We start from the raw sequence: 27,351 nt of genomic DNA on the forward strand, positions 1-27,351 counted from the left end.
TGTGTGTTCGTGGCCAGGAGAGGTGCCATAGGACCAGGGGAGAACTAATGCTATTTTTCAAGATAACTAGTCTTTTTACCTCCCTCCCTCCCAACAACTGCCATCCCCAAGTGCATAGGACTCTCCGCAGGTCCCGGGGCCTGGCTGGGCCTTAGCTTCCTCATCTGAAGACTGCAAGGCTTCAGGCTACAGTGCCTGGGAAATGATCTCTGATGCCTACTGAGTGCCCGTCTATGTCTGTTTGCTCAATAATCCAGAGAGACACGGTCTTTACACACCCTTTATATTTTTATTGAGGAGAAAGCTTTAGCATACAGAACAATTTCTTATCTTCACAACACAGTAATGCAACAATAACACAATAACGATAACACATTTGTTTCAAACGGGTTTCCTCCCGAGTCTCTGGGAATCCTTGGGCTGCCTTTGTACCCCTGCATGCATTCCCCCCCCACCCCCCACCCCCCACCCACCCTTCTTTCAACCCAAGAAAGCACCCAAAGCCCATAGTTCCTCTTACAGCTCTTGTGGCTGTTACGTCACAACAAATATTAAAGATCTAGGAAAGGTGGGGGAAGAGGGTCAAAGGGAAGCCCAAGCCCCCCTGCCACCAGAGGGCCAGAAACCAGCTCACTGTTCATCCGCTCTTTCCCTGGCTGAGGCTACAAGGGCTCAGGGTGAGAGGCACCACGGGAACAGCAGGGCCTATGCCGAAGGGTCCCTGGAGGTAGGGGTGCAAGGCACCTGTCCTTTACACTTCTCCGGCAGGGATGCAGGCAGCAGACCCAGCGCATCAACCGTCAGCAAACAGGATCCACAGTCAAGGATAGCCGTTCCCGTTCTGGAACTCTCTCCTGAGGAAATAGCTGAAAAATAGACAAAATTTTCTTTACACGGTTGTTGACTCCTGTACTGGCAGGAATGGAGAAAACCAGGCAATTAAAACGTCCAACAAATTAGGAGACTGCTTAAATAAATTATTCAGTATGCATGACTGCATAGGTGGCAGCCATTTTAAATCCTGCTGATCAAGAGCTTACAGCATGATCTCAGCTTTGAAAAGACAGAGGGAGAACATGCTAGAAAGGCATCAAAGTGTTAACAGCACTTGCGTCCATGTGGCCAGATTCTGAATGCCTGGGGGTGTTCGGTCCTTAACAGTTTTCTCTATTTTCCAAATTTTCTGTTATGATTATCTGTTACTTTTCTCCTTGGAGGAGGGGGGAGCCTTTTTAAAAGGCAGCAACAGGTTCTAGGAACCCGGCTCCCCGAATTCCCCAGGCTGCCAAGGGTGTTATAAACAAAAAGGGCTTCTTACCTCCTACTGACGAATAGAGACCTCACCATAAACCAGCCGGAGGACTGGGTTTCTCTGTGACTCCTCTTCCTCCAGCTCCTTCCACTTGTCTCCAGGCTCAAAATCTTAAGGCTGGGCTGAAGTTCTATGTCAGACTCCAGTGAGGAACAGAGGCATAATTTACTCTGTTTTCTTCCCTCCGGCCACAGACACTGTGGCTGCACTCACCCAGCTGCCAGGCACTGTGCACGAAGCTCAGTGCTAAGGGCAGTTCAGGCCAGCAGTGGATCTGGCTGGCATTCTGGGCCCAGAGTGACATAGTGTATATTTTTCACTGCTAAAGCAGTGTTTTCTGGACCCAAGAGAAGCAGCAGGATTCTTGGGGGGGGGGGGCTGGGTTTGTACCCAGAAGTCCCAGGAGTTACTAGGAGGCAGTCACCCTCTTAAGCCTCATTGTCTACTCGAAGCCCGGCACCTGGCCATGGCTTGGCCCCCATGTAAGAAACAGGAGGACGTCTCAGCTGCAAGGCTGGAGACAGAACCTTCCTCTCTCCTCTCAGAACCAAGGAATCCTTGAAGTCGAAGTTAAAGAGCAGGCCTCAGGCCCTCTCTCTCTTTGGCAGTCTAGGAAAGAAAGGCCAGTTGGGCCTCCTCTGGTACCTCAAGGATGGCGGGTCTCCTGCAAAGACCGTTGGCTGGGGCCTGCAGTCCAAGGCCTGGCCGGGGAAGGAGACCACCGTCCCTAAGGAAAGAGTCACTCCTTACAATGTCAAGCTGAGTTGTTGCTACTGCTTCCTCCTCCTCCTCCCCTCCTCCTCTCCCCCTCCTCCCCCCTCCTCCACCCTTTGGGCAACATGGAGAGAAGGGTTACAGAAGCCTGTAACCTTGGGCTCTGTCTCCTGGGGATGCCTGGGAAGTCAGTGTGGTAAGAGGAGAGGGTCCCAGACTTGGTGAGCGGGTCCGAGGGCCCTGATACAGGAATCTGTAGGGAGGAGGAACCAGCTTGCTGGGTCAATCAAGGGCCGATCTCGGCCATGTTTTCCATTTGACATGTGGCTTTGCGCACGCTCACTGGGCTGGATGTAGGGTTCGGTTCAGGGCCCTTCTGCTGGACGGGGGACTTGAAGCCAGCATCGGCTTTTCGTACATTTCTTGACACCATCCTGCTCTCCTTCAGTTATATCATAAGTGGCCTCAGTGGCTTTAGGAGTTCGGTGTGGCCTGTCCTTTAGCTCATGCGGGCAGTTCAGTGAGGCATTGGGTGAAGTCCTGGTGAGCCAGTCCGAGGATAAAACCGTAGAACACAGGGTGAATAAACGCAGGAGAGGTGAGGGTTAGGAACAACTAGAGGGGGGATTACAGAGGGTGACCAGTTCTTTTATGGGAACAGGCCCAGAACCCTGCTCTCTAGCTTGTTGCAAGACTGAGCAGAGTGTGCTCCAAGAGGACAGCTATTGCTGACCCCTTCTGCCTCAGGTGGCCTTGCTTGGACACGGGTCCTTCTCTGGTCATGGCTGCAAGACGATCTGGAGTTCTGCAGGTCTTCTGCGGGCTCTACAGGTTCTGGAACTCCCTCAAGTACTGGTCAGCAAATAGGGCAGGTGTGGCAGCGATAGCAGGGGCAGGGGACGCTGTCGAAGGGTGTGTTCTGCATGGCGAGTTCGCCCCAGCGCTCACACGCGAATTCGGCCACGTGAGGCCCGGTGGCCCCCCTGGCGCGGAGTGAGGCGGAACAGCACGGGCGGGCGTCTTCGAATTTGGCGTTGCCCCAGGCGACCTGCGCGACGAATCAATGGGGGCGAGTTGTAGAACGGCGAATTAGTGCCTGGAAGGCCCTCCAGAAGCGGGACGCGATTCTGGTTTCTCCTCCGGCTGGGCTGAACGATGGGAGGCGATGCGTCTAGGAAATTCTCATGGTAGTAGCCAGTGGTCTGAGATGAAGCGTGGGCGACAGTCGGCTCCATCTCCATCATCTCATCCAGGTCATCGTCTTGGGTCTCATCCTCGGACTCCGGTTCGGGCTCCTGGTCCCCATCCTGGTCGGCATCGGGGTCTGGCTGCGGGACCGGGCACACAAAATCGCCCTTATTCTCTTCATCCTTGACTGTCTCCACGTCCACCTCCTCGTCCACCTCCTCGTCCTCCTCGTCCTCCTCCTCCTCCTCCTTCTCTTCCAGTTTCTTCCTCATCTCCTCCATCTGCTTCTTCCGCATCTCTTCCTGCTTCTTCCTCCTCTCCTCCTCCTCCCTTGTCTCTTCCTGAACAGCTCTCACGCGCCTCCGCTGCTCCCTGTCGTAAAGCCTGCGCTTGCGTGTCTCTTCATCTTCGTCACTGTGGAAATCTTCATCATCAGTGTCTGCGTTGGGGTCCGCAGCGAAAGGGAAGAAGATGTTGCGGACCCCGGGGAGCGGGATTGGCTTGGGCACGCGCACTTTTCTTTCTATCTCCACGCATTCAAGAATCAGCTCGTCCAGGTCGGCCATTTCAGTTGACCATAAGAGCTCCTTGCGGAAGAATTCTGACAGGCCTTTAAGGAATTGGTTTTGAAGGCGGCAGTCATCCCAAGACAAGAACTGGGCCAGGAACTGAAAAGCATCTGCATAGCTGCCTAGGGTACAGTGCCCCTGCTTGAGCTTGCGGATGGCCTTTTTAGCCACGCTCGGGGGGATGGGGCCGCAGAATTCCTTGCGGATCTCATCCAGGAAGCGTGGGAAGTTGGCACGCAGGGGGCTTCCCTCCCGGGTGACAGAGATGGCCCAGCTCTTGGCTTGGCCAGCGAAAAAGGTGATCAGAAAGGCCACCCGCTCAGTGCCCCCGGGGAAATGATCCTCGTGGTCCGCTATGAAGGTCTCTAGCTTCATCAGGAACTCGGCCAGGTAGACCGGGTCGCCCGAGAAGGGCTCTAACTCCGGCCGCTCCAGCGGGGGCAGAGGAGGCTGGGCGGGCTGCTCCTTGGCTGGGGGCGGGGGCAGCGCCAGCCGGGGCGGAATGGCCCGCGGGGGAGGGTCGACGGGCGCGTCGGAGGTACCGCAATCTTGGATCACGCTAATCAACAGCTCGTCAGAGGCGTACTCGGGCTCTGCGCGAGGGGGAGGCCAGCACAGGAAAGGCAGATCCCCCTCGGGAACTGCGTCGATCTCGCTGAGCGGGAAGTCAAAGTTCTCCTCGGCAAGGACGGGCACCACCGGCACTGGCCAGCGGATGTAGCTCGACACATTGCCCCGCAAGGAATTAACCTCGGCTAGGGCTCTGCCGAGCTGAAGGCCCAAATTGGCATTCTCCCCGCGAAGGGCATTTAATTCTTCTCGCAGGGCCACGTTCGCCATGCGCAGGCTGTTTAGATTTCCTGCGGCCTCGGACATTAGGAGTGGCTCAGGGGCCTTGGGTCTGAGGGCGGGGGCCCGGGTCGGGGTGGGGAGCTGGAGGCCGCGACAGGGGGCTGAAATGCCGCGGTGGGGCGCGTGCGGGGGGAGGGGACCGAAGTGTCGCGGCGGGGCGCGGGAGAGGCCGAGCCACACCCACTGGGGCGAGCACGGAGGGCGGGCGCTCCGGCCGGAGGGCCCAGCGGCTCGGCACGGGGCGCTTTACCTCTTCCCGGTGATCGGAGAGGGCGGGCGGCGGCGGGAGCCCGGAGGCGCGGAGGACGCGGGCGGCAGGCGGCAGGCGGCTGCGGGGCGGGCGGAGGCTGGCGGAGCGGGAGGGAGTGCACTGCGGCAGGATCTGTCGAGGAAAAATCTTGCGGCTGGCGAGTCCCCGCCTTTTAAGCGCAGCCTCGCACCGCCCCCCCCCGCCCCCGGCGGGGCGGGGCTTAGGGAACCGCGGGCGCCCACTGGCCACCGCGCGCCGCCCCCCTTCCCCCCCACCCCCCCTGCCCCCCGCCTGCGCCTCTCACTGACTCTCTCCTTCCCTAGCTGCAGCTAACTCGGGTCGGGAAAATGCGACAGCGACTGCCCACTCGAGGTCGTCATGGCGACAGCCAGTGAACGTGTTCCTCTCCTCGGGCAGGCCCCCAAGTGTAGAGGAGCTGCTTCGAGAGGCGCAGCTCAATCTCCAGAGCCTGTTGCAAGGTACTGAGAGGGAGGGGGGCTGCGGCCGGAGCCCACAGGCGAGATGCGCAGCGGCTGGAGGGAGACGAAGAAGAAAGAGGACAGGGACCAGCAAGAGGAATAAAAAGAGAGAGAGAGAAAAAAAACAGTTTAAACCCCACTGAAAAACGAAAAAAAAAAAAAAAAAACCACGCACATCTCCCCATCTTTTTACCTTCCAGACTAAATGATTCGAGAGGGCTCAATTTCTTGGGCTGTTTACTGGCCACCACCACCCCCACTCCACCCCACCCCTTTATTTTTCAGTTCAGGAAGCCACGAGGGAGAAAAGGGAAGAGGCAGAAGCAGGGCAGTGGTCAAGCCACTTACAAAGGGAGCTGGGGGAGAAATTTCCACAGGGTGGGCTCACAGACCTTCTAGACCCTCTCTTGCCATGTTGCCCATGCCTTTGGAATCCTGGCACCCAAGGACAATGGAGGTATCTGCAGGGTGCAGGGTCTCCCCCTCAGGGCTTCACCCATTCTGCTCTTGCCACGACCTGTTCATGTGTCTCCTGAGGAGCAACTGCCGCATGAGAGTAAGCCCGACTTTCAGTTGGTTGAGCTTGAGCGGACCAACTGTTGATCTCAGTGTAGGTCTTGATCTCAGAATTGTGGGTTCGGTCCCTGCGTTGGGCTCCATGTTAGGTGTGAAGCCTACTTTAAAAAAAAAAAAAAAGAAAAGAAAGCAAAAAAAATATAAGCCTGATACACAGCACCCAGAGGTCTTCTCATCCCCAATTTGCAGCCCAGTGTCTTTGGAGTATACAGAGGAGCATGCTGTACAAAAAGCTGGGTCAACACGACCTGGACAAACAGCCCAGTCATGGTGCCTGAGCAGTCAGACTGCATGCATTGGGCAGAGTGAGAAAATCCAATCTCTGAAATCAGACAGAGCTAGAATCTCATTCCCATCCCTCACCTAACTAGCTGTGGGACATTATGCAGATTACCTAAAGCTTACGATGAATCAGTCATCTTTTAAAGTGAGACTCCAGTTTCCCATGAGGCACACAGTTTTGTGAGAATTAAAAATGCTCAGTAAGAGTATCTTGCAGCTGGAGAGACCCCGATAAGATGCACCATCAACTCCCAACACGTCCTTTGGAACACAGACTTAGCTGGGCACCGTATTAAAGTTAACACAAAAGAGAGAACAGTGCGGTCGCTGATAGGACCTTACAATACAAAAACCATACACATTGAACGGAGGGATTAAGCCAATGTAAGTGGCAAAGAGATTAAAACTCAGTGCTGTGAAAGAGACAACTGGGGTGTTACAGTACCTGGACGGAGGTTACAAGGGCCGTGCATATGTCAAAATTCACTGAGCTGTGCACTGAAGTTGTTTATACACCTTATGTAGGTAAGTTATATCTCCATGAAGTAATGAATACAAATAAAATCTCAGTGGTAGTCGCAAACTCCATAGCCTACTCCAGGCACTCGCTGTCCCACTGAGGCCTCTCTTCTAGACCCAGAAGCCCTTCCTCCATGTTTTCCAACTTCCAGTCCTTACACTTTCTTCACAGTTCTCTTCTTGCCTCATTCAAAACCCTTTAACACTAGTTCTACAGTTCGCTCATTCCCTTCACCAGCGTTCCTGAGAGCCACCTTGGGCCATCCAGCTCCAGAGGACTTATATAGTTCTGAACTGCTTTTTCTATCATTTGTTCATTCATTAACTCATTCACCTACTGGTACTGGGCTTATCGTCCGTCCACCTAACCCGACCGACCAAGCTTCTCGACAGAAAGAATCACATCTCTTAGTACCCTCGCGTTTCCAGAAGCACCCGGCACAGAGCTGGATTCCCCAAGAGGTGCCCAGTAGGCATTTGTTGAGTGAACGTTAAGTGCAAAAAGAAGTCTTGTCAGCTCTCGTTTACCCATACCAACGAAAGTCAACTCTTATGGAGAGTAGAAAATGGTAGCTGGGCCACCCAACTGGACTCTAGCCCAAACCCTCACCTCCCTTGCCAGGGCAGTGGTAACCTTAGAGAAGCAAGATTCCAAGGGACACCAGGAGCCTTGTATTTAGATAAGAGAGGAGCTGCCATGCAGAAAAGGAGTCAGTGTGCTCTATGTTGCCACCACGGGCAGATTTGGGACCAGTGGGTAGAGGAAACATGGAGGGAGGCAGATTTCATCTCAAGATAAGGAAGAGCTTTCCTGCCACAGCCCAAACTGTTCTTGGATGGAATGAGCTGCCTTGGGAGGACGGCAGCTCCCCTTCTCTGCGGGTCTGTGTGGAGGCTGAAGAAGCATCTAGAAGGGTTGCTGAGGAGGAACTCTGAGCCCAGAATGGGGTGTTGAACCAGAGGACTTTTGAGGCCCCTCAGCCTCCAAGTTTCTATGAGTCTTAAAGTCTTTGTTCAGATGAGCAGAGAGCCCCACCCCCGTTGGTTCTTTGCTCTCTCATGTTCCTCATCTACTCATCGAACTCATCACTTCAGTGAAGCCCATTCAAACCTTGTGCCTCCCTCTTATTCGCTGGCGATGCCCCTCAACTTCTCCTTCCTTCTCTGCCACTACCTCTGCCTTCCCTCTCCCCTCACCTTAGCTCCCCTGGACCTGACAACCACCCACAGTGGGGCGAAGGTGCAGGGAACCAGGCCCTCGGAAGCTCAGCTGAGAGTTCTTGAGACCCAAGGGAGCACTCATGTTGGACTTCCCAGTGCAGATTTCTTCATGCTTCCGACAGGTCCTTTCCCTGGTAGGTCTGCAGAAAACCTGAGGAGCCGCATGGCTTCAGAGAGAGGATAAAGGACCAAGAGGTGTCTGTACCCTGAGCCTCTCCTCCAAGTCAAGCACCTAAGGTGGGGACCGTCAAGACACAGGCCTGGTCTCAGAACCAGCGCAACTCGACCCTACCGACTTTTCTCCTCGGCCCTTGTAGTCCTGGGGAGTAGGCTTTTTTCTGTTTCCGAAACCAGAGGCTCGGACACTGGGCCAAACCACAAAGAAACAAAGCAAGTCAGGCCGGGCAGCTAGAGCAGGAGCCCCAGCTTGCGGTCCTCTCCCAGTCCAGTGCTTGGCCGTGGCCCCCTAGAGTGTGTATCCACTATGCTATTTTTCAGAAGAATATGAGGAACAGTACTCGGAGGCCAGACTTCTGGGGCAGACCTTCCGCTCTGCTGATGAGGCCCCTGAGCCCACTCCTAGCCCAAGGCCTCAGGCGGGCAGGCGTCTGGAGTTTGTATCAATGGTGAGTTGCCTCTTCCCCCACCTGTGAGAGCCAGCAGGGCAGAGCTCTCTCTGCACTCATTGATAGGGGACCTCGAGCCGCACACCTTACCCACCAGAAGCTGCTGCTCACCTCTCCTCACCAGCACAGCTACCCTGAGGCCCTGCCAAGAGGGGCCCTATCCAGCAGGTGTCTGGCTTGGCAGCCCGTCCACACTTCTCTGCCTCCCAGACGAAGCCTCTGACCACCCTGTCTAGACAGCCATCCCGTGGGCATGGCTCATCTCATCGGGAGCACACCCTTCCCATCACCTTCTTTCCCAACAGCCTACAAAACGGCAGCTGAGCGAGGATGAGACCACCACCCAGGGTGTGAGGGCCCCTGAGGCCTCCCTGAGCCTGTTGACCACAGCCAACAAGCAAGCTGCCTGGAATAGCTCCTCCCCTCTGCCCATCCTAGAGGAAAAGCGGTGGCTTCAGCCTTGCTCCACGAACTCTGACATTGTGCCCATCAACATCTCTGGTAGAGTCGATCAGCACCACCTCTGTTTGCTTCCTTCCATGCCAACTACAGACCATCCTCTCCAAATGCACTGGGGACTGGGGGAGGGAGCGAGACTTTTTTCTGCTGCTGGCTCACCCTGAACTGTCAAGGTCATGGCTCTCGCGGGGGGAGGGGGCAATGGAGGCATGCAGGCAAGGGAGGCTCTGGCTGCTCTTTCTTCACTCTCTCCTGGCACTGCCACACTAACCGAGCCCATTTGATAGCAAATTCCTCTTAACAGAAAACGCTAGGACTCTGAATGTGTGTGCTCTTTGGAATGCCCATGGGAACTTCAAGTTGTGAGTTAGGTTTGGTTTGGCAAGAGAGAACTTCTTGTGCCAGAGGCAAGGTTTGTAGCACACAGATAGGAGTCGGAGTGGAAGTGGGAGTTTTGTGGTGCTGGCATTCAAAGGGAGGCTCTCACCCGGGCCACAGAGCCAGGGCCTCGGGGCACATTCAGTAGCCACTCGGTCTGCCAGGGAGGTGGGCGTCTTCACCTTGTGCAGCAAGTGTTTGAGAAGGGAAGTAATAGAAAGAGACCAAGGCAAATGCGGCTCAGCTGGCTGTGGCTTTGGGGGCCCAGGGCACCCTAGACCATGCCCATTATTAACTCATGTTCCACACTCCACCTGCTGCATGTGGAGGAGGAGGAGGGTCGGTCATGTCAGAAGGAGTTAGGGCCGGTAACCTGATGACGGGAACCTCTCCTAACTTGAAGGGACCAGAGGCCCCTGGAAGCCAGCACTGGTCCGTGGTATGCTGGAGAAAGCTGCTGAAGGCCATGAGGGCAGGTCTGGCCCCGTGTGGTAGCGCTCCATGAATATGGGGTCATCGGACGCCCCCGGCATCCTCTTGGCAGGCAAATCAGAGGCAGAGCCCAGAGCCTAGGGAGATGTGCCAAGGGGAGTGAAGGCCTAGAAAAAAGACTCATGAAGGGAAGGCAGGCACTTCGTCTCTCAACTTCCACCTCACTCTCAGTGAGTCTGGCTCTGAGTTTTGCCCGCAGAGCTGCTTGCTGGGGGGCAGGATGGGCAGTGGGTACAAAGGCAGCCATGGGGCTGAGAGGGCAGGGTCTGGTGAACCCACTGCCACTGCCACTGCTGCAGCAGAATGAGGGACAGCACGGGGGGCAGGGGGTGGGGAGCAGTGTGCCTCACCCCACCCTTGCCCCAGCAATTCCCCTGGAGAAAAGACTGACCCCGGGTTTCAAGAGAAATAGATCTCAATCACTACACAGGAGTGAAGGTTGATAAGATGTGATCAGGTGACTGAAGGATGGCCTATCGGGCAGCTTCCTGGCTGGTGGGGGGATGAGTGGGGCAGCTTTTTGGAGGCCCTGTCCTTACTGGCCCATACAAAGGCTTTCTTTGAGAAACGATTACAGTCAAGCAACATCTAGTCTCAACCTGTCTCTCTACACCGGTGGTTCTCACACTGGGCTGTACATCTAAATGATCAGTCACCCAGGAAGTTCCAGAGAAATGCTCCTGCCGGGGCCCTACAGCCAGAGATTTAAGTGTCCTTGATGAGGTTCAGGTCCGAGGGTTTCAAAAGCTGCTCAGTTGGTTCTGATTGAAAGCCCTGGCTCTCAGCCACCTAGGACTCACAGGTGACCCAGGGTGTGACCTGTGAAAGCCAACATGTATGTCTTGGGGTCGTGGGTGCCCAGGGCTGAATTGGGCGGGATGAGGAAAGAGGGCCACTTGCCTGGACTCTGTTCATGCTCATTGCTACCGCCATCACCCCTCCTGTGTGCCTCAGACCGATTTCCACTGCGCTGTAAACAGAAACCAGGATGCACCCAAGTGTCTTTATTTTGGCTACAGGGCAGCAGTTTGATAAACACGCAAGTTTGCGACACTCGTTGTTTAACACAGAGACAGCCGTGAACCCCAAATCCACCCTGAGGCGGAGGCGGACCATTATTGGATTCTCTAACTTTTCCCAGCGAGACCAAGGTGACCCCATCACAGCTGATGCCCCAGACCTTTCCCCTTTTCCCTTCCACCAGCTCTGCCACCCAGGAGTAATTCAGTGTGTGTGTGTGTGTGTGTGTGTGTGTGTGTGTGTGTGTGTGTGTGAGGGGTGGGGCGTTGGGGGGCTTTGGATGTACTAAAAAAAAAAAAGGCAGATGTGATAATTAAGGATAACCAAGGGCCCTTTGTCAAGGGCATCAACTGAATATGGAAAACAGGTCTCCCAGGCTGGTAAATTCATTATGTTATTGCCTCCCATTCTACTTGGAATAGAGGCACATGTGTCAGGTTTAGGCAGATGGATCAAGGCAGGAACCACTGCAAAAAAGCATTCTCTTAACAGAGCATTACTGCCACTAAATGGAAGCCAGCCAAGGGGTGCAGACCAGAGAGATATGGATGCGAGTCCTGGCCTCTCCACTTAATAAAACCATGAGGCCTTGTCCAATCTTCAAAACCCCTCTGAGCCTCAGCGCCTTCGTCTGTACAGTAATACCAAGCTGGCGGAGCCATCACGCAGATTAGAGCTGTTACATGTAATCGGCCTGCCGTGTGCACTGCTACGTGATTGGTGTCGAGCAAATGGTGGCTGCTCTTACACATTTATTATAGTCATAGGAGCAGCAATGATGTGACAGTAATGATTGTTGTTGATGAGAACATCTTTGGGGACTTTGGACATCACAGTAGTTTCCCCGCGTCTGTGGTCACCCTAACTCAATTGTGTAGGGGCAAAGCTAGAAAGTGCCAGGTGCCAAAAATGCAACCAGGCTCTGAACTTGCCAGCTGTGGCCTACTCCAGGTTCATTGCCAGGGCTGCAAGTCCTACACGCTGTCCTTTGGCAATTCCACAGCCCCTACCCTCGTCTCAGGAGAGAGTGAGCACTGAGATCTGGGATGGTTCGTGAGCCTGGGCCGAAAGCTCCGGGAGGTGGGGGAAAGCCCCAGGTAGCCCCACACGCCATTTGAGCTCCCAAAAGGAATAATTAAAGTCAGCAAGGCCTTGGCAGGCTCCTGGATAATTCAAGGGCAGGCACCCCGTGACTCACTGTGTGGTGATGGGCAAGGACCCAACTTCCCCAGTATCCTCATCTAGGGAGAGGAAGAACCAAGGAATCCCGACCAAGCTGTTGGCAGATGCTTCTTGGCAAAGCTTTGGTGCTCCTGTCTCGAGAGGACGACCTCGAGGGGGATCCCCGGTGGCAGGACTCACTCTCTGTGTTTACCTTCTCCAGGTCACAGCAGCAGGCTGGCAGGTGGCGTGGCCCGCGCCACCACCTCGGACATCAGGCCCAGTCATTCCGCCCCAGAAGGTGTGAATGGAAGAGTTGCAGTCGGCCAGGAAGCTCAGTTCCCAAATCTCACCTCTCCAGTACTAAGGAGTCCTTCTAGTGAGCCGGAAGAACTTCTCCAGGCGTGCAGTGCCACAAACCGCCCTGGCATGGAGAGCGTGGGAATGGTGTACAGCGTCCCCAGTTCTTGCAACGGGCCAACAGAATCGACGTTCTCTGCTTCCGGGAAGGGAGATACTCTTACCTACATGACTCCAAGCGCCACCAGCCAGAGCAGTCAAGTTGGCGAACACGGAAGAAATCCTTCCTCAGGCAATGCTTGGGTTTCTCTGCACTCACTGCCCTCTCCGGTTCCTAAGGAGGCCGCTGCCCTCTTGGGCACTCGTGATAACCCTGCAGGATGCAGCGGGTTGGCTGCATACTCCGAGCACCCTTCTCAACGACGGCAAGCGTCCGAGCGACCCTCCAAGATGGGCCTTCTCACTAGTGGTACCTCCAGGCTGGAGACGGGCCCACCGGGGGCCAGCAGGTTCCGGGAGCGGTCGCTGTCTGTGCCCACAGACTCGGGCACTGTGGAGGTGGCCTATGAAGAGGAGCAGAAGGCCAGTGAGGCCTGTGCCCTGCCTTGTGCCAGTACGAGTTCTGAGGGCAGTAACAGTGCCGACAACATCGCCTCCCTCAGTGCCCAGCAGGAGGCCCAGCACAGAAGGCAGAGATCCAAGAGTATCTCGCTCAGGAAGGCCAAGAAGAAGCCTTCCCCACCCATGCGCAGCGTCTCTCTGGTCAAAGATGAGCCGGCCCTCTCGCCAGAAGGTGGGTCAGCACTGCCCAAGGACCAGAGGCCCAGGAGCCTCTGCCTCTCCTTGGAACACCAAGGACGTCACTTGTCCCACCCCGATGCTCAGGGTCACCCAGCTGCGCCAACTTTCAAAGATCCGGAAGGTCCACAGTTCTCCCACCACTGGTATCTCACTGATTGGAAGTCTGGCGACACCTACCAGTCCTTGTCTAGCTCCAGCACTGCCACTGGCACCACAGTCATCGAGTGCAGCCAAGTTCAGGGCAGCTCAGAGTCTCTCGCCTCCCCTTCCACGTCCAGAGCCACGACACCATCTCAGCTCTCCATCGAGGTAGAGGCCAGGGAAGTATCCTCCCCTGGAAGGCCCACTGGGCTGATGTCACCCTCCAGTGGCTACTCCAGCCAGTCAGAGACCCCGACGCCCACTGTCTCCCTGTCCTTGACCCTGGGCCACCTGCCCTCTCTGAGTGGCGGCATCCGGGTGCGTCCGGTGGTCCCTGAGAGGAAGTCGTCACTTCCCCCGACCTCGCCGATGGAGAAAATGTCTAAGTCGCGGCTGTCATTTGACCTGCCGCTGACCTCTTCGACCAACCTGGATCTGTCTGGGATGAGCATCTCCATCCGAGGCAAAACCAAGGTGAGCCGGCATCACTCAGATACCAATTTTGGGGCCAAGCTGGCCCAGAAGACGAGCCCCAACCAGCCTGTTATGCCCATGGTCACTCAGTCGGACCTCCGTTCCGTGCGCCTGAGGTCTGTCAGCAAGTCTGAGCCGGAAGATGACATGGAGAGCCCTGACTATGCTGAGGACCCAGCCGCGGAAGTCTTCACCTTGCCTGAGAGGAAGATGAAACCTCCCATAGCCGAGAAGCCCCCCGTGGCCCGACGGCCTCCGAGCTTGGTCTACAAGCCACCATCCGTCCCCGAGGAGAGCCCACTCATCTCACCCACCTTGGCTATGACTCCCAAGAGCTCTGCTCAACCCTCGCGGCCACTCCCTCCAGACATCTACACGGTGGTGCGGAAACCAAAGCCCTCCAGCTTTCCCGAGGCCAAAAGCCCCGGGGAGACCCCAGCGCCTTCATCTCTCGCTCTCACACCTTTTGCCGGTTCCTCTGGTGCTTTCTTCTCAGGAACACACCAACCTCCTCAGGGCATGATGGAGGATGGGGGCCCCAAGGCAAGAGCCCTGCCTGAAAGAATCAGCCTCCAGAGCCAGGAGGAAGTGGAGAGAAAGAAAGGCAAGATCCCACCCCCCGTTCCCAAAAAGCCCAGCGTGCTGTACCTGCCTCTCACCTCACCCACGGCTCACATGGAGGCATACGGGGCCGAGCTGAGGCTGCCTCTCAGCCCCATCATCACCCTGCAGGAAGAGGCCAAGGGTCGCCCCACCAGTGACCAACTGCAGTCCCCTGGTACGAGGACGTCTTCACCACTGCTGGCTGAAGGTGAAAGGGAGGCCAGTCCTCTAGGTTAGTAAACTGTCTGCTGGCTTTTCCTTTCAATCCCAGGCAAGAAGAGAATGAGCACAGAGTGCCAGAGACAGAAGCAAATGACCCTGCCCCCAGTAATGACCCTGAGTCCCGGACAAGTGGGTCAGTAGGAGGCATCTCTTGAGGGTTGGGGTTCTTCCAAAGAGACCTCGCTAGCCCTTGGGATCAGGAGTGACCCAGAAAGGGGTGGATCTCCAAGGCCCAGTTTGGGCCAGTCCACCCTGGAACCCCCAGGGCTGAGAGAATACAATCAAACTAGGTCTTCGCACCCTAGGACCTTAGGAGTCCATCTGCCTGGTCAGGTGCACATCCCCCGCCCTGGGAACTCTCTCTCTGCCTCACTGGACAGCACTTTTCGCTAGCCACACTCATTTCAGTTTCACGCACAGAACTCAGTGCGCTTCCAGACTGCGATCCGGTACCACTGCCAGCTCGCAGGCCTCTGAAAACAATGGCATAGGTTTCCAGCGGCACCCCTTCTTCGTGCTTTCTGGAGGAAAGGGAGCTCACTTGCTTGGATTCTTTGAGGTTGGCGCTTCCCAGGACAATAAGACTAGGCTAGATAATCTTTCTCATCCTTTTCTGGGGTTTTTTTTCACGTCCCCTTTTTGTTTCAATTGTGGTCAAATACACATAACTTGAATTTTACCATCTTCACCACATTTTAAGCGTTCACCTCAGTACCATTGCGTACATTCTCGATGTTGGGCCACCATGACTGCCCTCCCTCTCCAGAGAGCTCTTCATCTTGCAACACTGAAGTCTGTACGCACTAAACAATAACTCACCACTCTTCCCTCCCCCGAGCCCCTGGCAACCATTCTTCTATTTTCTGTCTCTATGAATCTGACACTCTCTAGGGAGCCCATGTAAGTGGAATCACATCGCACTGGTCTTTTGTGGACCGCCTATTTCACTTAATAGATTGTCCTCCACACCCATCCGTGTTTCTCATCCTTTTTTTGAACCCTTAACACCAAACAGCAAAATCTTATCACCTTCCTGGGGCGCCTGGGTGGCTCGTCAGTTAGGCGTCCAACTCTTGGTTTCTGTTCGGGTCATGATCCTGAGAGGTCGGGGTGCTGGGATCAAGCCCCACATTGCATCATCGGGCTCCTTGCTCAGCGCAGAGTCTGCTTGTCCCCCTCTGTCTCCCTCTGTTCCTCCCCCCCATGCTCGCTCGCTCTCTCAGATAAATAAGTAAAATTTTTTAAAAATCTTATGACCTTTTGTAAGCTGATTTGGGCTTTCAGCACAAGTTAAATCATACAGACTAGAACAGGCAAACAAGTCAAAGCCACAGGTAATTTTAGATTATGCTTTGTCAAACTCCACAGGCTCCTCTGAGATTCAGCTCGGTCCCGCTCCCACCTACTGCTTGAGTCATTGCTTTAGATTACTCTCAGCTTCTTGATTTTTGAAAAATGATGCATTCAAAGCAAGAGAATGTTCAGGGAACCTGTTGTAATCGAAAAGGCATGAGAAAACAAGGGCCCATGCTGATCTTCACCAGTCAGGCCACCTTGACCCAAACACTAACCTCTGGAACATCGTGTTCCTCTGCGAAATGGAGACATTAAGGGTCTCTGCCCAGCAGCCCTTTTGGAGTTGCTTTGAACATCGAATGAGATTCATATGAGAATGTGCTTTGTCCTAACTCTTGTGGTCAAAGTATTTAATTCCTTCTGGTTCTTATGCCTAGGGAGCTCTGTGGAACCGAGCACTGCAGAAAAAAGTGTCATTAGTGATAAAACAGCCGAATGGATCGCCGAAGACGACGATGACGTGTTTGTGGCTTCACGCACAACGGAAGATTTGTTTACTGTGATACACAGGTCGAGACCCATTTTCTTAATTCTTATTGGAAATGCCTGCCCTTTTGAGACCTCTAAGCAGCCATGAGCACTGAAAGCTGGAGACTAAGTTCAGATACCCACATGTGGCAATGGCGGCCTGAGGCCTCGCAGATGCAATTTGCTGAATCTTTGGGCGAAGTGGAGGAGGGGCCGGGAAGGGAGGACCAGGTGCCGAGTGAGAGGCCCCTCGTCTCCTAGCAACAGCACGGCCTATTGTGGCTCCATCTGCTCTCTCGCAGCTCTGTCTACAGACAGAGACATTTAACCCTTCACAGCCTTTGTTGTACCAAACAAATCTTAGCAAGAAGTGCAATGGGGATGGAGTGGCTGGGTGATGGACACTGGGGAGGGTATGTGCTGTGGTGAGTGCCGTGAACTGTGTAAGATGGATGAATCCCAGACCTGTACCCCTGAAGCAAATAATACATTCTATGTCAATAAAAAAATAATTTAAAAAGAGAAGTGCAGTGGGACACTGAGCCGGAGATCAGAGCAGGAATGGAGGTGAAGGGGGACTGGATGGGGACCCCCTGTTCTTGGACAAGGGCAAAGAGCAGGGGCTTGGTGGTGAGAAAAACTAGAAAGATCCCAGTTCCCAGAGGTGCAGGAGCATCAGTTCCCTCAGGCTGTCTTGAGTCAGAGTCACTGAGCAAATAGCCTTGACTCCTCGGTCCCAGAACCCTGCAGACCCTCCAGCTGTGGGCACTGAAAGGAAGGTAGTGCCAGGGAGCCAGACAGGGCACTCTGAGGACTTAGCAGTGAGAGAGAGGGAGAGAGGGAGAAAGCTTGCAAGTGCAACTGCTCACAAGATTGCTGTGTAGAAGCTTCCAGGTCATGTCACTGGCCTTTGTGAATTTATATGAGGCATTAGGAAACGTCTGCCGCGTTGAATTCACTCAAAGCAAACTTTTTCTTATTTAGGTCCAAAAGAAAGCTGCTTGGCTGGAAAGAGCCTGGGGAGGCCTTTGCAGGCGGCAGCAGACCAAGCTCCCATTCACCAGGGAAGAACCCAGCTGATTCTCCAGTCAGTGAGTCAGCTGCCTCTGCGGGGTCAAGCGGCAGTGCTAACCTGGATGCTGGCAGAAACGACGAATTCAAGGCCTTGCTACAGAAAAAGGGGAGCAAGGCAACCCCAAAGTCCCGGCCCTCAGCAGCCGAACTGCTGAAGACCACTAACCCACTGGCTCGGAGAATTATTGCACAATTTTCAAAAGACTACGAAACCACCGATAACCCCAGTACCTAAGGCAGGGGTTCAGTAAACAGGGTTTAGTCACTAAACTTGAGTAGACCAAGGGGAAGAGAAAGGGTTTTAGAAAGGAGTCATGGAAATAACAAAAGAGCCTACACGTCCTTTCCATCCATTCACCCTCTGGACCGCAGGAGAGAGGCCACTAGACCTAGAGCTAAAATCATCAGGCACTTTAATCACCTTCGGACATTTTGCATTTTCACACTTAATAATCTTGCCGTTACTGACTACCGATTTTCTCCTTCTTTCCCCCCAGTGCTGTGCCCTGAGGAGAAATTCTGAGGCGCAAGAGCACCTGCGCCATCTTTTCCGTCACTGACCGAGCTGCTCCATCCCTGACTTCTGTCACCGAGGAGCACAGTGTGAGGGCCTACCGGCGCTGCCAAAGCTGAGGGTCGTGGGTGCCGTTGCCGATGATTCACTTTTGAGGCAAGGCCTTTCTGGCCCCGTGTGGAGAAGCAGAAAGACTCTGAGGCCTCTTCAACCACAGTCAAGCTCTCTGCACCCCACCCCACTGAGAGGTTTGGGGATGTACACTTATTTCAGCATGGGGTTGATTGGCTGGCTTTTGTCACGCAAAATATGAATGTGACTCTGTCTTGAAATTCATGCCTTTTTCAGTTTGATTGTCTATGCGGAGAACAGGGTGATGAGTTTCGATGAACCTGTAGCCCCTCCCCCCACCCCTTTTGCTAGGAAAAGTCAGGATTGAGTTGCTTTGGGTGAACCAAGTTAGTTCAGCCACCAAAAGAGGCAGCCCTGCGTTCTCTCAGATCCAGCCAAGGCAACTCACGCGTGCGCCTTGAGATTCTTCAAGTGTCTGTCAACACGGATAGCTAGGATCGGTGCCCAACTCATGCTGCATTCTAGGAACCCTCGTTTCATTTGCATATAACCTTCATTACAGGAAGTAATTAGCTGAAGGAACAGCGTCATCAAAGTCTCAAGGAGGTGAGAAAGTAAGTGTAACTTGTCCACCTCCATTCAGTTTAGACTGTGGTGTGTGGTTGCTTTTGTTCTGGTTAAAGGAAGTCTTACTCTGTTCCAAAACTAAGAATGTATGGACTAAAAAGGATATATCCCAAACCTAAAAGGCTGCCTTGCAAGTTGCTGTGGCCCATAACGCCAAAAAAAGGGCTATCTTTTTTTTTTTTTTTGCCATTTAGGTTCTACCATGTGACCAACTTTCAATTAACTATGCTGTAGGGGAGTAGAGGGGTTGGGGGAATAGGATGCTGACAGAGCCTCAGAACAATCCCTGTGACCCCCCCCCACACACACAACTCACACACAAGCTTATAGGCACTTGTCAGTTCAATTTTCTAAGCAGGGCAAGGGGAGTGATTCATTTGATTTTCCTATGTCTGATTGCTGGGAGTTTGGGGGGAAAAAACAGTGAACGCATTAAACAAAAACTGGCTGACCATTAATGGAGGGTTAATTGTCCATGTTCCCAAGAAGGGAAAAGCAAAGTCAAATGAAATTGTAGCCTGCTTCCTGGACCCCTTCCTCCTTCACCACTGCCATCCCCCCTCAAAGGGATTCATTGGCCAACCTCCTGGAGGATGCAGAAACTGCCCCAGAGACAAACAGTTCTTGATTTCGATAGGCCGCCTCGCTCACCAATGAGAAGCAAGCTCTTAGCTCCACTGCCCACACTCTAGCAGACTGAGCAGCTGAAAATCTACACTGAGAGCTGAGGAGACTTGGGCCTCTCGCTTAGAAGCCTTAGGCCTAGGCCCTTGGTTGGTACAGTTCTGAATTCTAGACTTCTGAGTACAGGGCAGGCTCACCAACTTCTTTGCAATCTGCACTTGCCCTTGGTTTAGGCAGAGGCTGCTTAAAATAATAAGCAGCGAGTACCCAGTTGCTTTCAAAAGCATCCCAACTATTTGGTTTGAAGGTCCTGATCAAATTTCAGGGGGGGTTGCCTGACATAAAATAGACTCATTCCTGGCCTGAATTTATATACGGATGCCACACTTGGTCTGCCCCAGCCTCAGAATTCCAAAAGACAGAAACATTTTCCTCTGTAGGGAAATGAAGGGGTGTTTGTGCCTTGGCCTAACAAAAGTGAAATGCTGCCAGGGCCTTCTCCTTGGGAACCACTTTGAACGGCTGAACTCAAGCCGAATATGAAACTCACACAGTATAGGATTTGTTACATCTGCTGGTTTTTCTGGAAGCTTCTCGTTTGCTACTTCTAAGAGGGTTTTGCCTTTCCCCTCACCTTGCTATCCTTGGTGGTTTTCCCAAAATGTTCTAAAGCTGAATGCCCAGACGCCTTTATGTTTTAACACTGCCTTGAGTCTTGCTTTTCTCTGCAGCAGTCTGTATACCTGTATATGGGATTCTTAGAACGTCTTCTGCATCATTATTACGGCCCTCAAATGCCCAGTGGTGTTTCCATTAGCACAGGAGGATTTGGGGTAGTGATGTTGTGGCCAGAGGGAACACCGAGGACTAGAAATATTCCTTTAATATTTTGCAGCAGGGGACCTAATCCCAAACAAACCACCAAACTGTAGACTTTGTTAATCAGTGAAGACCATAAGACCAAACATCTTTCCTGCTCTTAACAGTCAGCCTGTCTCACGCCCGTGATTATAGTAACACCAACTCGCTCTCTCCCACCGAGGCCCATAGCCCAGTGTTCGCTGCCTTGTATACCTACTCTGCTAAGACTGGAGAAGACAGGCTGAAAGCCCCTCCAGGCAGGCTTTCAGAGAACCTCTTCCTGCCACTGTTACTTGTGCAGATAATAACGATAACAAGTGAAGTGAAGTTGACCGCAGGAGGTCAGCTTCCAATTCAAGTTGTTTCCATCCTTCTTGCTTGTTCTGATTCCAGCCAATAGCAGCAGGTGGCTCTGTTGACTGACCTCAGTCTAGTCACGAGTAGAGGGAGTCATCCCCAGAATTGGTTAATGGGTAGCTAGGAGTGCTTTGCTCTAGGTGGGTGTTCATTACATGTTTGTGGTTCAAATGTTGAGGGGAGATAGCAAGCCATTCTTGGTACAACAGGAAGCCTTGCTGGTGCCTCCTCTCCTTTGCCTGCCTTATCTCTTACCTGCCCCCCCCCCGGGCCCCAACTTGTCCCTCAGTTCCAGCTCCCATGACCTGCATCCCTAGCCTATAGCGTAAGCTTTGAGGAGGCAGGACCACAGGCAGCAAAAGAGTTTGCGTTAGCCTTATGACCCTAAGTCGACCAGTTAGTCGGAAGGCATTACCTCGAATGTGCAAAGATGGAGGAGATTCTACAAGGCTTACAATGTGCATTTCACCAGATATCCATCTTAATTAACTCTCTAGATGACACAAATCAGCTCGCGATCCTGCTGTACCTATCTGTCTGAGCAGATGTGTCCATGCACCTGCCCTCTTCCTCACAAACCATCCCTGAGAAAAGATGAGTTCATGGCCAGGGCTCTCTTGTCCTCACCAGGGCAGCCTTCCATCCTCACCAAGTGTGTCAATGCAGTAGTAAGCTTTCACTTTAACCAGATCTGCCAGGGCCAGGACCAGAGCGAGGTGAATGAGGCGCCCACTCTCGGGGGCTGCAAACATGCCTTACCCTCGCCCCAGCCCTGCACTTTGCACTCTATAAATATTGGTTTATCTTCTATCCATGCACAAGTGTGGTTCTATCGACAACTCCCTATCTGCCATTGTACAAATATTTTATTACCATCTCTTTTTCCATTGCTCTCAACCTTTGTATGCCTGTATGTCAAAGAGCCTTCACTATGATCAGAAAACATGGTTGATTTCCAAGCAACCTGCTCTGAGTGGCAAGTTAGTACCCATTTCGGTAGGGATGCAGACAGGGGCTGCCCTTCAGCAAGATGGTGAATGAGTTGGAGGCCTGCCACTGGGATGCTCTCTGTCCTCTTTCTGGTCCGTGTTCCCCACACCTTGGTTCCCAGCACCAACTCTCCTGAGTGCCTCGTCGTTTGTTCTCCTCACTCAGAAAACCATGCTCTCAGGAAAGGGATGAAGTCCTTCACTATGACATTATGAGGCTTAATGCTACCTTTTTTGAGGGTCACTTGCATTGTAACAGGGGAAAAGCCTTAAGCCAAAGGAGCTGAAGTTCTACTTGTAGAATGTTAGGCACCAATTAGTTGCCAAAGTGTATTTTTCACCACGGAAAGGCCAAATTCCCTGACAGCTAACTCCAGAATATAGAAAATACCTTAGTCTCCTGGAATTATTTCATTACATTGCCAGTAGTGGGTATAGAGTCCTGATCCCCAGAGCTGTCCTCTTGGACAAGGGACGAAGGGACCACATCTACCAAGAGGCTCTCGGAAATGGCTCCTTAAAGCCATGGAGAAGGCTGAGATTCTTCATATTGTACAGTGACATTTTGACACAAATAGAAGTCATACAAATCATTTTAGTAGAAGAACACAAGGAGTTAGAGTTTGTGAGACTGTGTCCTGCTCGTGAAAGGTGAAACTGTCCAGTCAATGTCTGACCGATGTTGGTCGCCCGGTGTTGGTGGTGATTATTAAACTTCCTGGTGGTACAATGTCACTGAAATCAAGGCTCTGCTTCCCCTACCCTTATTTATGTTTTGTGCTGTCACTTCCGCTTGGTGTGAGAAAGACCAGATCTCTGCCAGGGCATGCAGTCCCTCCAAAGCCTTTGCCTGCGTTTCAGCCATAAGTCACAAAGATATTAGCGATTTAAGAGGACAGGAGAGTGGGAAAGAGGTACAAACAGCTGCCTTCGTCAAAGGACAGCAAGAATTGTAATTTAAACAATGACATGAAATGAAGTTCTAAAATATTCTGAAGCAGACTTACATAGGAATACAGTAGTAAATGGTTAGAGACAAATATTTGAGGCGTTTTTAATAAGTGTAGCAAAAATACATTTACATAAGTAATGGGTTGTGGGAAATGCGTGTATATGTTCGTTCAGCAAAGCCCAGAACCGAGCGTGATCTCGGAACTAGCAGCAACAGCAGCCCTGGGATGTGTGTCTGTGTGTGTGTGTTCGCGCGTGCGTTGTGGGTTTTCCAGTGATGTTACTTCTTCACGCCCGTGAATCCCTAGCGCTCCGACTGTCCAGATGATTCCAGCCTTTCCTGTCGTTTCTGCTGTCATTAGAGTGATCCGTATCTGGCCAAGTGATGTACATTGTCATGTTGGTCGGGTGTACATTTATTACCCTGCAAAACCTTTGATTTGACTTAGCCGGGACATCTGGCCTGTTTGGGGTTTAATTTTTTTTTTTTTTTGTAATTCACGAATAGGAAAAAGGAAGAAGTGTTCTGTTTGTTTGGTATTGCTGACCCTTAAACACCCATCTTCACCGTGGTGGCTGTTCTCGACGAGGGCTCTGATTTTAAGATTTTTGCCTACATAGTGGAATTTGATATCAACAGATCCACCAACAAAATCTGAACTGGAACAACCAGTTAACCCCTCTCAGCTTCTCCTTCAAGTCAAGCTTTATAGGAACTTATTCCCTATGTGGTGTTCAGCTTTTTATTTTTTAACATCCAATTTTATAAGATGTTATGCATGCGGACGCAGCATTGTGCTCATTGTATAAGTCACCCCCAACTCATTTTCAACTCTGTATGTATGATGGTGAAGAAATATCAATCTGTGTGTTCTTACCTCTCCCAATCAACTGTAAATGACAAATCTTTTCATTAATTTTTAAATGAGATATATTTACTCTGGCTAGTTGTTAAAATTTTCTTCTTTTTATTATATTTCAGTGTTACTGTTTTCTACTGATTCCAAAGCTTACCTTGGGGAATATTTGTTATTTCTAAGTTGTTGTATTGCTCTTATCTCTATATTTATCTGTAATCCTGGAATGTTAGAACTGAAAGGGACTAATCTCTCATTTTACACATGAGGCCCAGAAAGGTCAAATAACTTACACAAGGTCATGTATACAGTAGCAGGGTCTGGCCTCAATCCCAGGTCTCCTGCCTCTGGGGCCAGTGTGTTTGCATTTAAAGCACTGCATTTAGAGATGACCCACAGCTGGCTTCTACTTTTACAACATATGAATTTCCCGGATAGTTCAGTGAACTAATTATCTATGCTTTAATGGAAAATGCTCAAGATTTCTTTAGTTGAATCCGAAGACAAATCTCATTTTCAATTTAGAAACATTCATTTCCCCTCCAAGTTCAGTATATGTTCCCTACTTTGTCTATGTTTTCCCTAAGAGATGTTTGAAAAATGAATTTTTGTAGATCAAATTCCACTTTTTGGTAAAAAAGTCTCTTATGTGGAGGAATCTTCTGGTGACTTCTTTTGAAAAACAAAGAGTCCAATGTCCCCTAATGTCTCTACTTCTTTTTAGTGTGAACTTTTGCAATTGGTATTTATTTGAAGTAGGGAAAACTAACATAGGCTCTCCTAGAATCTACTTTATCCTTCCCTTCTTAAACTTTATGAGGTACTTTCAGGCTGTTAGATGCTCATGAGGTCTTTAGTTGTGTTCTAGAAACTTCACCTAGCTTGATGTTATGTCAGTCCCTGGGCTCAAACTCCATCTCCATCTTATCAGAAAATAATAGAATTCCCTAATCAATACTGAGCTCTGCATGCACTCTCTCTTCTGGAATATTCTTTGCCTAGTGTGACTCTCTCTTTAGCTATTCTTGGGCTTTCTTTTATGGCTCATGCATACCTTGTTATTCGTGGAACTGCAGGCAGTGTCCCTTTAGGGCCCTGCCAGTCAGTTGGAGTGGTATTTCCAGTTATTTCCATTGTTCCCTTGTTTCTACTGGACCTCCTCTGGTTTCCATTTTCAGGAATGCTCAGAGATTAGAGGGATCTCAACCCGAAATTTGGTAAAGGGCCAGAGAGTAAGCATTTTAGGTTTTGGGGGGCCACATGTGGGCTCACTGCCTTCCCATCTAATTACTACACTGTCACATCAGTCGGCACAGAAGTGGGTGGAGGAGGGCTGCATATGTCAACCCATGAATCTTTATTTTTTTTAAAGATTTTATTTATTTATTTGACAGAGAGATCACAGGTAGGCAGAGAGGCAGACAGAGAGAGAGGAGGAAGCAGACTCCCCGCTGAGCAGAGTCCGACGTGGGGCTCGATCCCAGGATCCTGAGATCATGACCCGAGCCGAAGGCAGAAGCTTAACCCACTGAGCCACCCAGGTGCCCCAACCCATGAATCTTTAGAAGGGTGCTCTTCATCATGGTGTTTCTCTCTCTCTCTGTCTGTCTCTCTCTCTCTCTATCTTTCTCTCTCAGTGACTACCTTGGTGTAGAAACCCTCATTCATTTTTCCAGACCTCCTGTCCTAGTTATCCAAAGTGCCTCTACTTCCTCAAGTTTAGGGTAAACTGGCAGGAAAGAATGGATTTCTGAGTTTTCTTATTTCTTTTGTCCCATCACTGGTCTCCCAAACTGTGGCTGGTCACCCCTGCCCTGGGTCATCTGGCCTGCCCTGCCCCATATTATCATTGCGAGTTTAAGGCTGTCTCTGGAAAGTCTGGTGGCCCAGGTCATGAGGTTCCAATCCAGTCTACAATTTCCTAGGAAAATCACCAGCCCTCTTGGTCCCCATGGCTGGTTTTAAAACCCAGAATGTCCATGTGTCCATTTTCTGTAATTCCATTTGGATCTGTTCTATACTTAGGCCCAGCAAGAAAACCAACAAGGTATAGAAAGTATTCTGCTCCCACAGTGTTTACCTGCCTCAGCCCCTTGCCTCTTGGGCCCCCAGGCCCAAGGGGGATGGACTCCTTGGGATGCCCCATGCAGCACCCACCCCCCCGCCCCAGCAAACATGTGACACACTGCCGCCTCCTGTTTTCTGAACCTTTAAAAGGATTCCCTAGGGTTGCCTGGCTGGCTCAGTTGGTAGAGCATACGACTCTTGATCTTGGGGTTGTGAGTTCAAGCCCCTCACTGGGCCTAGAACTTACTTTAAAAAAGAAGAAGAAGGAGAAGAAGAAGACTCCCTAAAGCTTCTTCACAACTCTCTCCATCTCATGCCCATCTCTACCTCTCATGCTACTTGGAAGTCGAAACCTCGGATTCACATTTTCCCATTTGCTCACATAAGCCCTGAGGGGCATGAATGAGGAAGGCGTGTGCCTGTGCATGTGAGCATAGTTTCTCCACTGGGACTGTGAAGGCCCGTTGACTAATTCTCTCTCTCTCTCTCTTATGCACACACACACACACACACACACACACACACACACCATGTGCACATGCACACACTCCATCCAGTGTTCTCATCAGTTCTCTGGTCCAGGTCTACGTCTGGTCAACGAGAAGGGGATGGTTGGGGCTCCAGCGGCATTTCCCTTTTTCTTGGCTTTTGAACACTTCTTTCTGCTGGTTTGTGCTTGCTTCTCTCAGGAAGCCATTAGAAGAAACTCCTCTGTGACAATTGTGGACAGGCCGACACACAGAGTGCTAGGACTTTCATCCGACAGGCACTCGGTCACTCAGACATACCTCTGAGGCTGCAGTTTTTCCTATCGAAGCAAATTACTTTTTAGGACCTTTCTACTTGCTTCCTGTCGCTTGAGCCCAGGGATCTCCCCCATTACTAGAAACTAAATTTTTAAAAAGTCAGAGGCATGAGCAAGTACAGCTCTGCAAAACAGTTTCTTCCCACCTTTGATTTAAGATTGCCAGACTGAGGAGGGGAACCAGGCTTATACCTTGATCTCTAAGGCAGCAAAAGAACTATACACCTGCCGAAAGCAAAATAAGGAAGGAGGATTGACTAGTCCTACTGTGCATAGCCAGGATACAGACTTTTGTCACGTCCACATGCAGTGCTTACTAAATGCCAACAACGCACTTAAGAAAAATAAGGGAGACTGGAATTGACAGACCAATGTCCTAAACTGGAAGGTGGAGATAAGGCCATTCCCCCAGTGAAGACACAGTGTCCCTGGATAAAAATTTCAGGAAGCGGCAGAAACTAGGAGAGATCATCATCCCAGTCTTTTTCAGAATTCTAACACACAGTGGAAGGAAGCCCTCTGCGGGGAGATAAGACAAAGGGTTTTTCTTGTCTTTCTTTTCTTTTTCTTTTCCTTTCTTCTCTTTCTCTCTTTCTTTTAAGCATTCCATATTGGCTTGCTACCAACAATTGAAGCGTATTCTTTATATAGCTAGAGCTGTTTGTGTCTTCTCAAAATAAATTGTTTCTGTTAAAAATCATTTTCTGTTTCACCCTCTGGTTTTCATTGTAGCAGTGATGCCTTTATTCAGACACTAAGCCAAGGTCGTGAGCCTCTGTCACTGACCACACAAGTGTGGGACCCCCACACAGGGGTTTTGATTCTCACAAACCCCTGAGAGCCCAAAGCCAATAATGCAGGACATGGTGTCTCGCAGGTACCTGGCCCACCCAGCAGCGAACCTAAGCTACACTGGCAGGTAATTCGTGTTCAAGGACTTCATCTTGGGGATTCGAATACAACCGCTTATGGCCTGCAGACGAGGTGGGGTTCTGGTGAAGTGGGCAGCCGTTGCCAAGCTCCCAGAAGGAGGAGGTTGCCATGGCAACTGTGCTCAGGGCACGCACTCCCTCTTTGTTCTCTGGCTTGA

At 51.6% G+C, this 27,351-nt stretch overlaps 2 protein-coding genes across 3 annotated transcripts in view; one reads left to right on the plus strand and one right to left on the minus strand.

The window, feature by feature from the left end:
- NHSL2 (NHS like 2) overlaps positions 1-26,942 on the plus strand; it is a 78,595-nt gene extending 51,653 nt beyond the window's left edge. Inside the window, exons 2-9 of one of the 2 annotated variants that reach the window (XM_045994944.1) lie at positions 5,209-5,364; positions 8,461-8,588; positions 8,894-9,089; positions 10,937-11,068; positions 12,322-14,649; positions 16,373-16,505; positions 17,448-18,737; positions 23,041-26,942. In XM_045994944.1, the coding sequence (XP_045850900.1) occupies positions 5,209-5,364; positions 8,461-8,588; positions 8,894-9,089; positions 10,937-11,068; positions 12,322-14,649; positions 16,373-16,505; positions 17,448-17,772 (3,398 nt within the window). In that variant the 3' untranslated portion in view covers positions 17,773-18,737; positions 23,041-26,942. The remainder of the gene's footprint in view (positions 1-5,208; positions 5,365-8,460; positions 8,589-8,893; positions 9,090-10,936; positions 11,069-12,321; positions 14,650-16,372; positions 16,506-17,447; positions 18,738-23,040) is intronic. The other variant, XM_045994946.1, reaches the window with a different exon arrangement.
- On the minus strand, positions 270-5,122 carry RTL5 (retrotransposon Gag like 5). Its single transcript, XM_045994947.1, has 2 exons — positions 1,319-5,122; positions 270-866 (listed from the first exon to the last, which is right to left on the minus strand). The coding sequence occupies exon 1, from the start codon at positions 4,657-4,659 to the stop codon at positions 2,971-2,973; it is 1,689 nt and encodes a 562-aa protein (XP_045850903.1). The 5' UTR covers positions 4,660-5,122; the 3' UTR covers positions 270-866; positions 1,319-2,970.
- Positions 26,943-27,351: the final 409 nt, after the last annotated feature.

The sequence above is a fragment of the Meles meles genome, chromosome X (genome assembly GCF_922984935.1).
Source record: "Meles meles chromosome X, mMelMel3.1 paternal haplotype, whole genome shotgun sequence".
Classification (NCBI taxonomy): domain Eukaryota; kingdom Metazoa; phylum Chordata; class Mammalia; order Carnivora; family Mustelidae; genus Meles; species Meles meles.

What these genes read in the sequence shown, in the direction of transcription:
- RTL5 (XM_045994947.1), bottom strand. Translation starts at nt 4,659, where the DNA reads ATGTCCGAGGCCGCAGGAAATCTAAACAGCCTGCGCATGGCGAACGTG.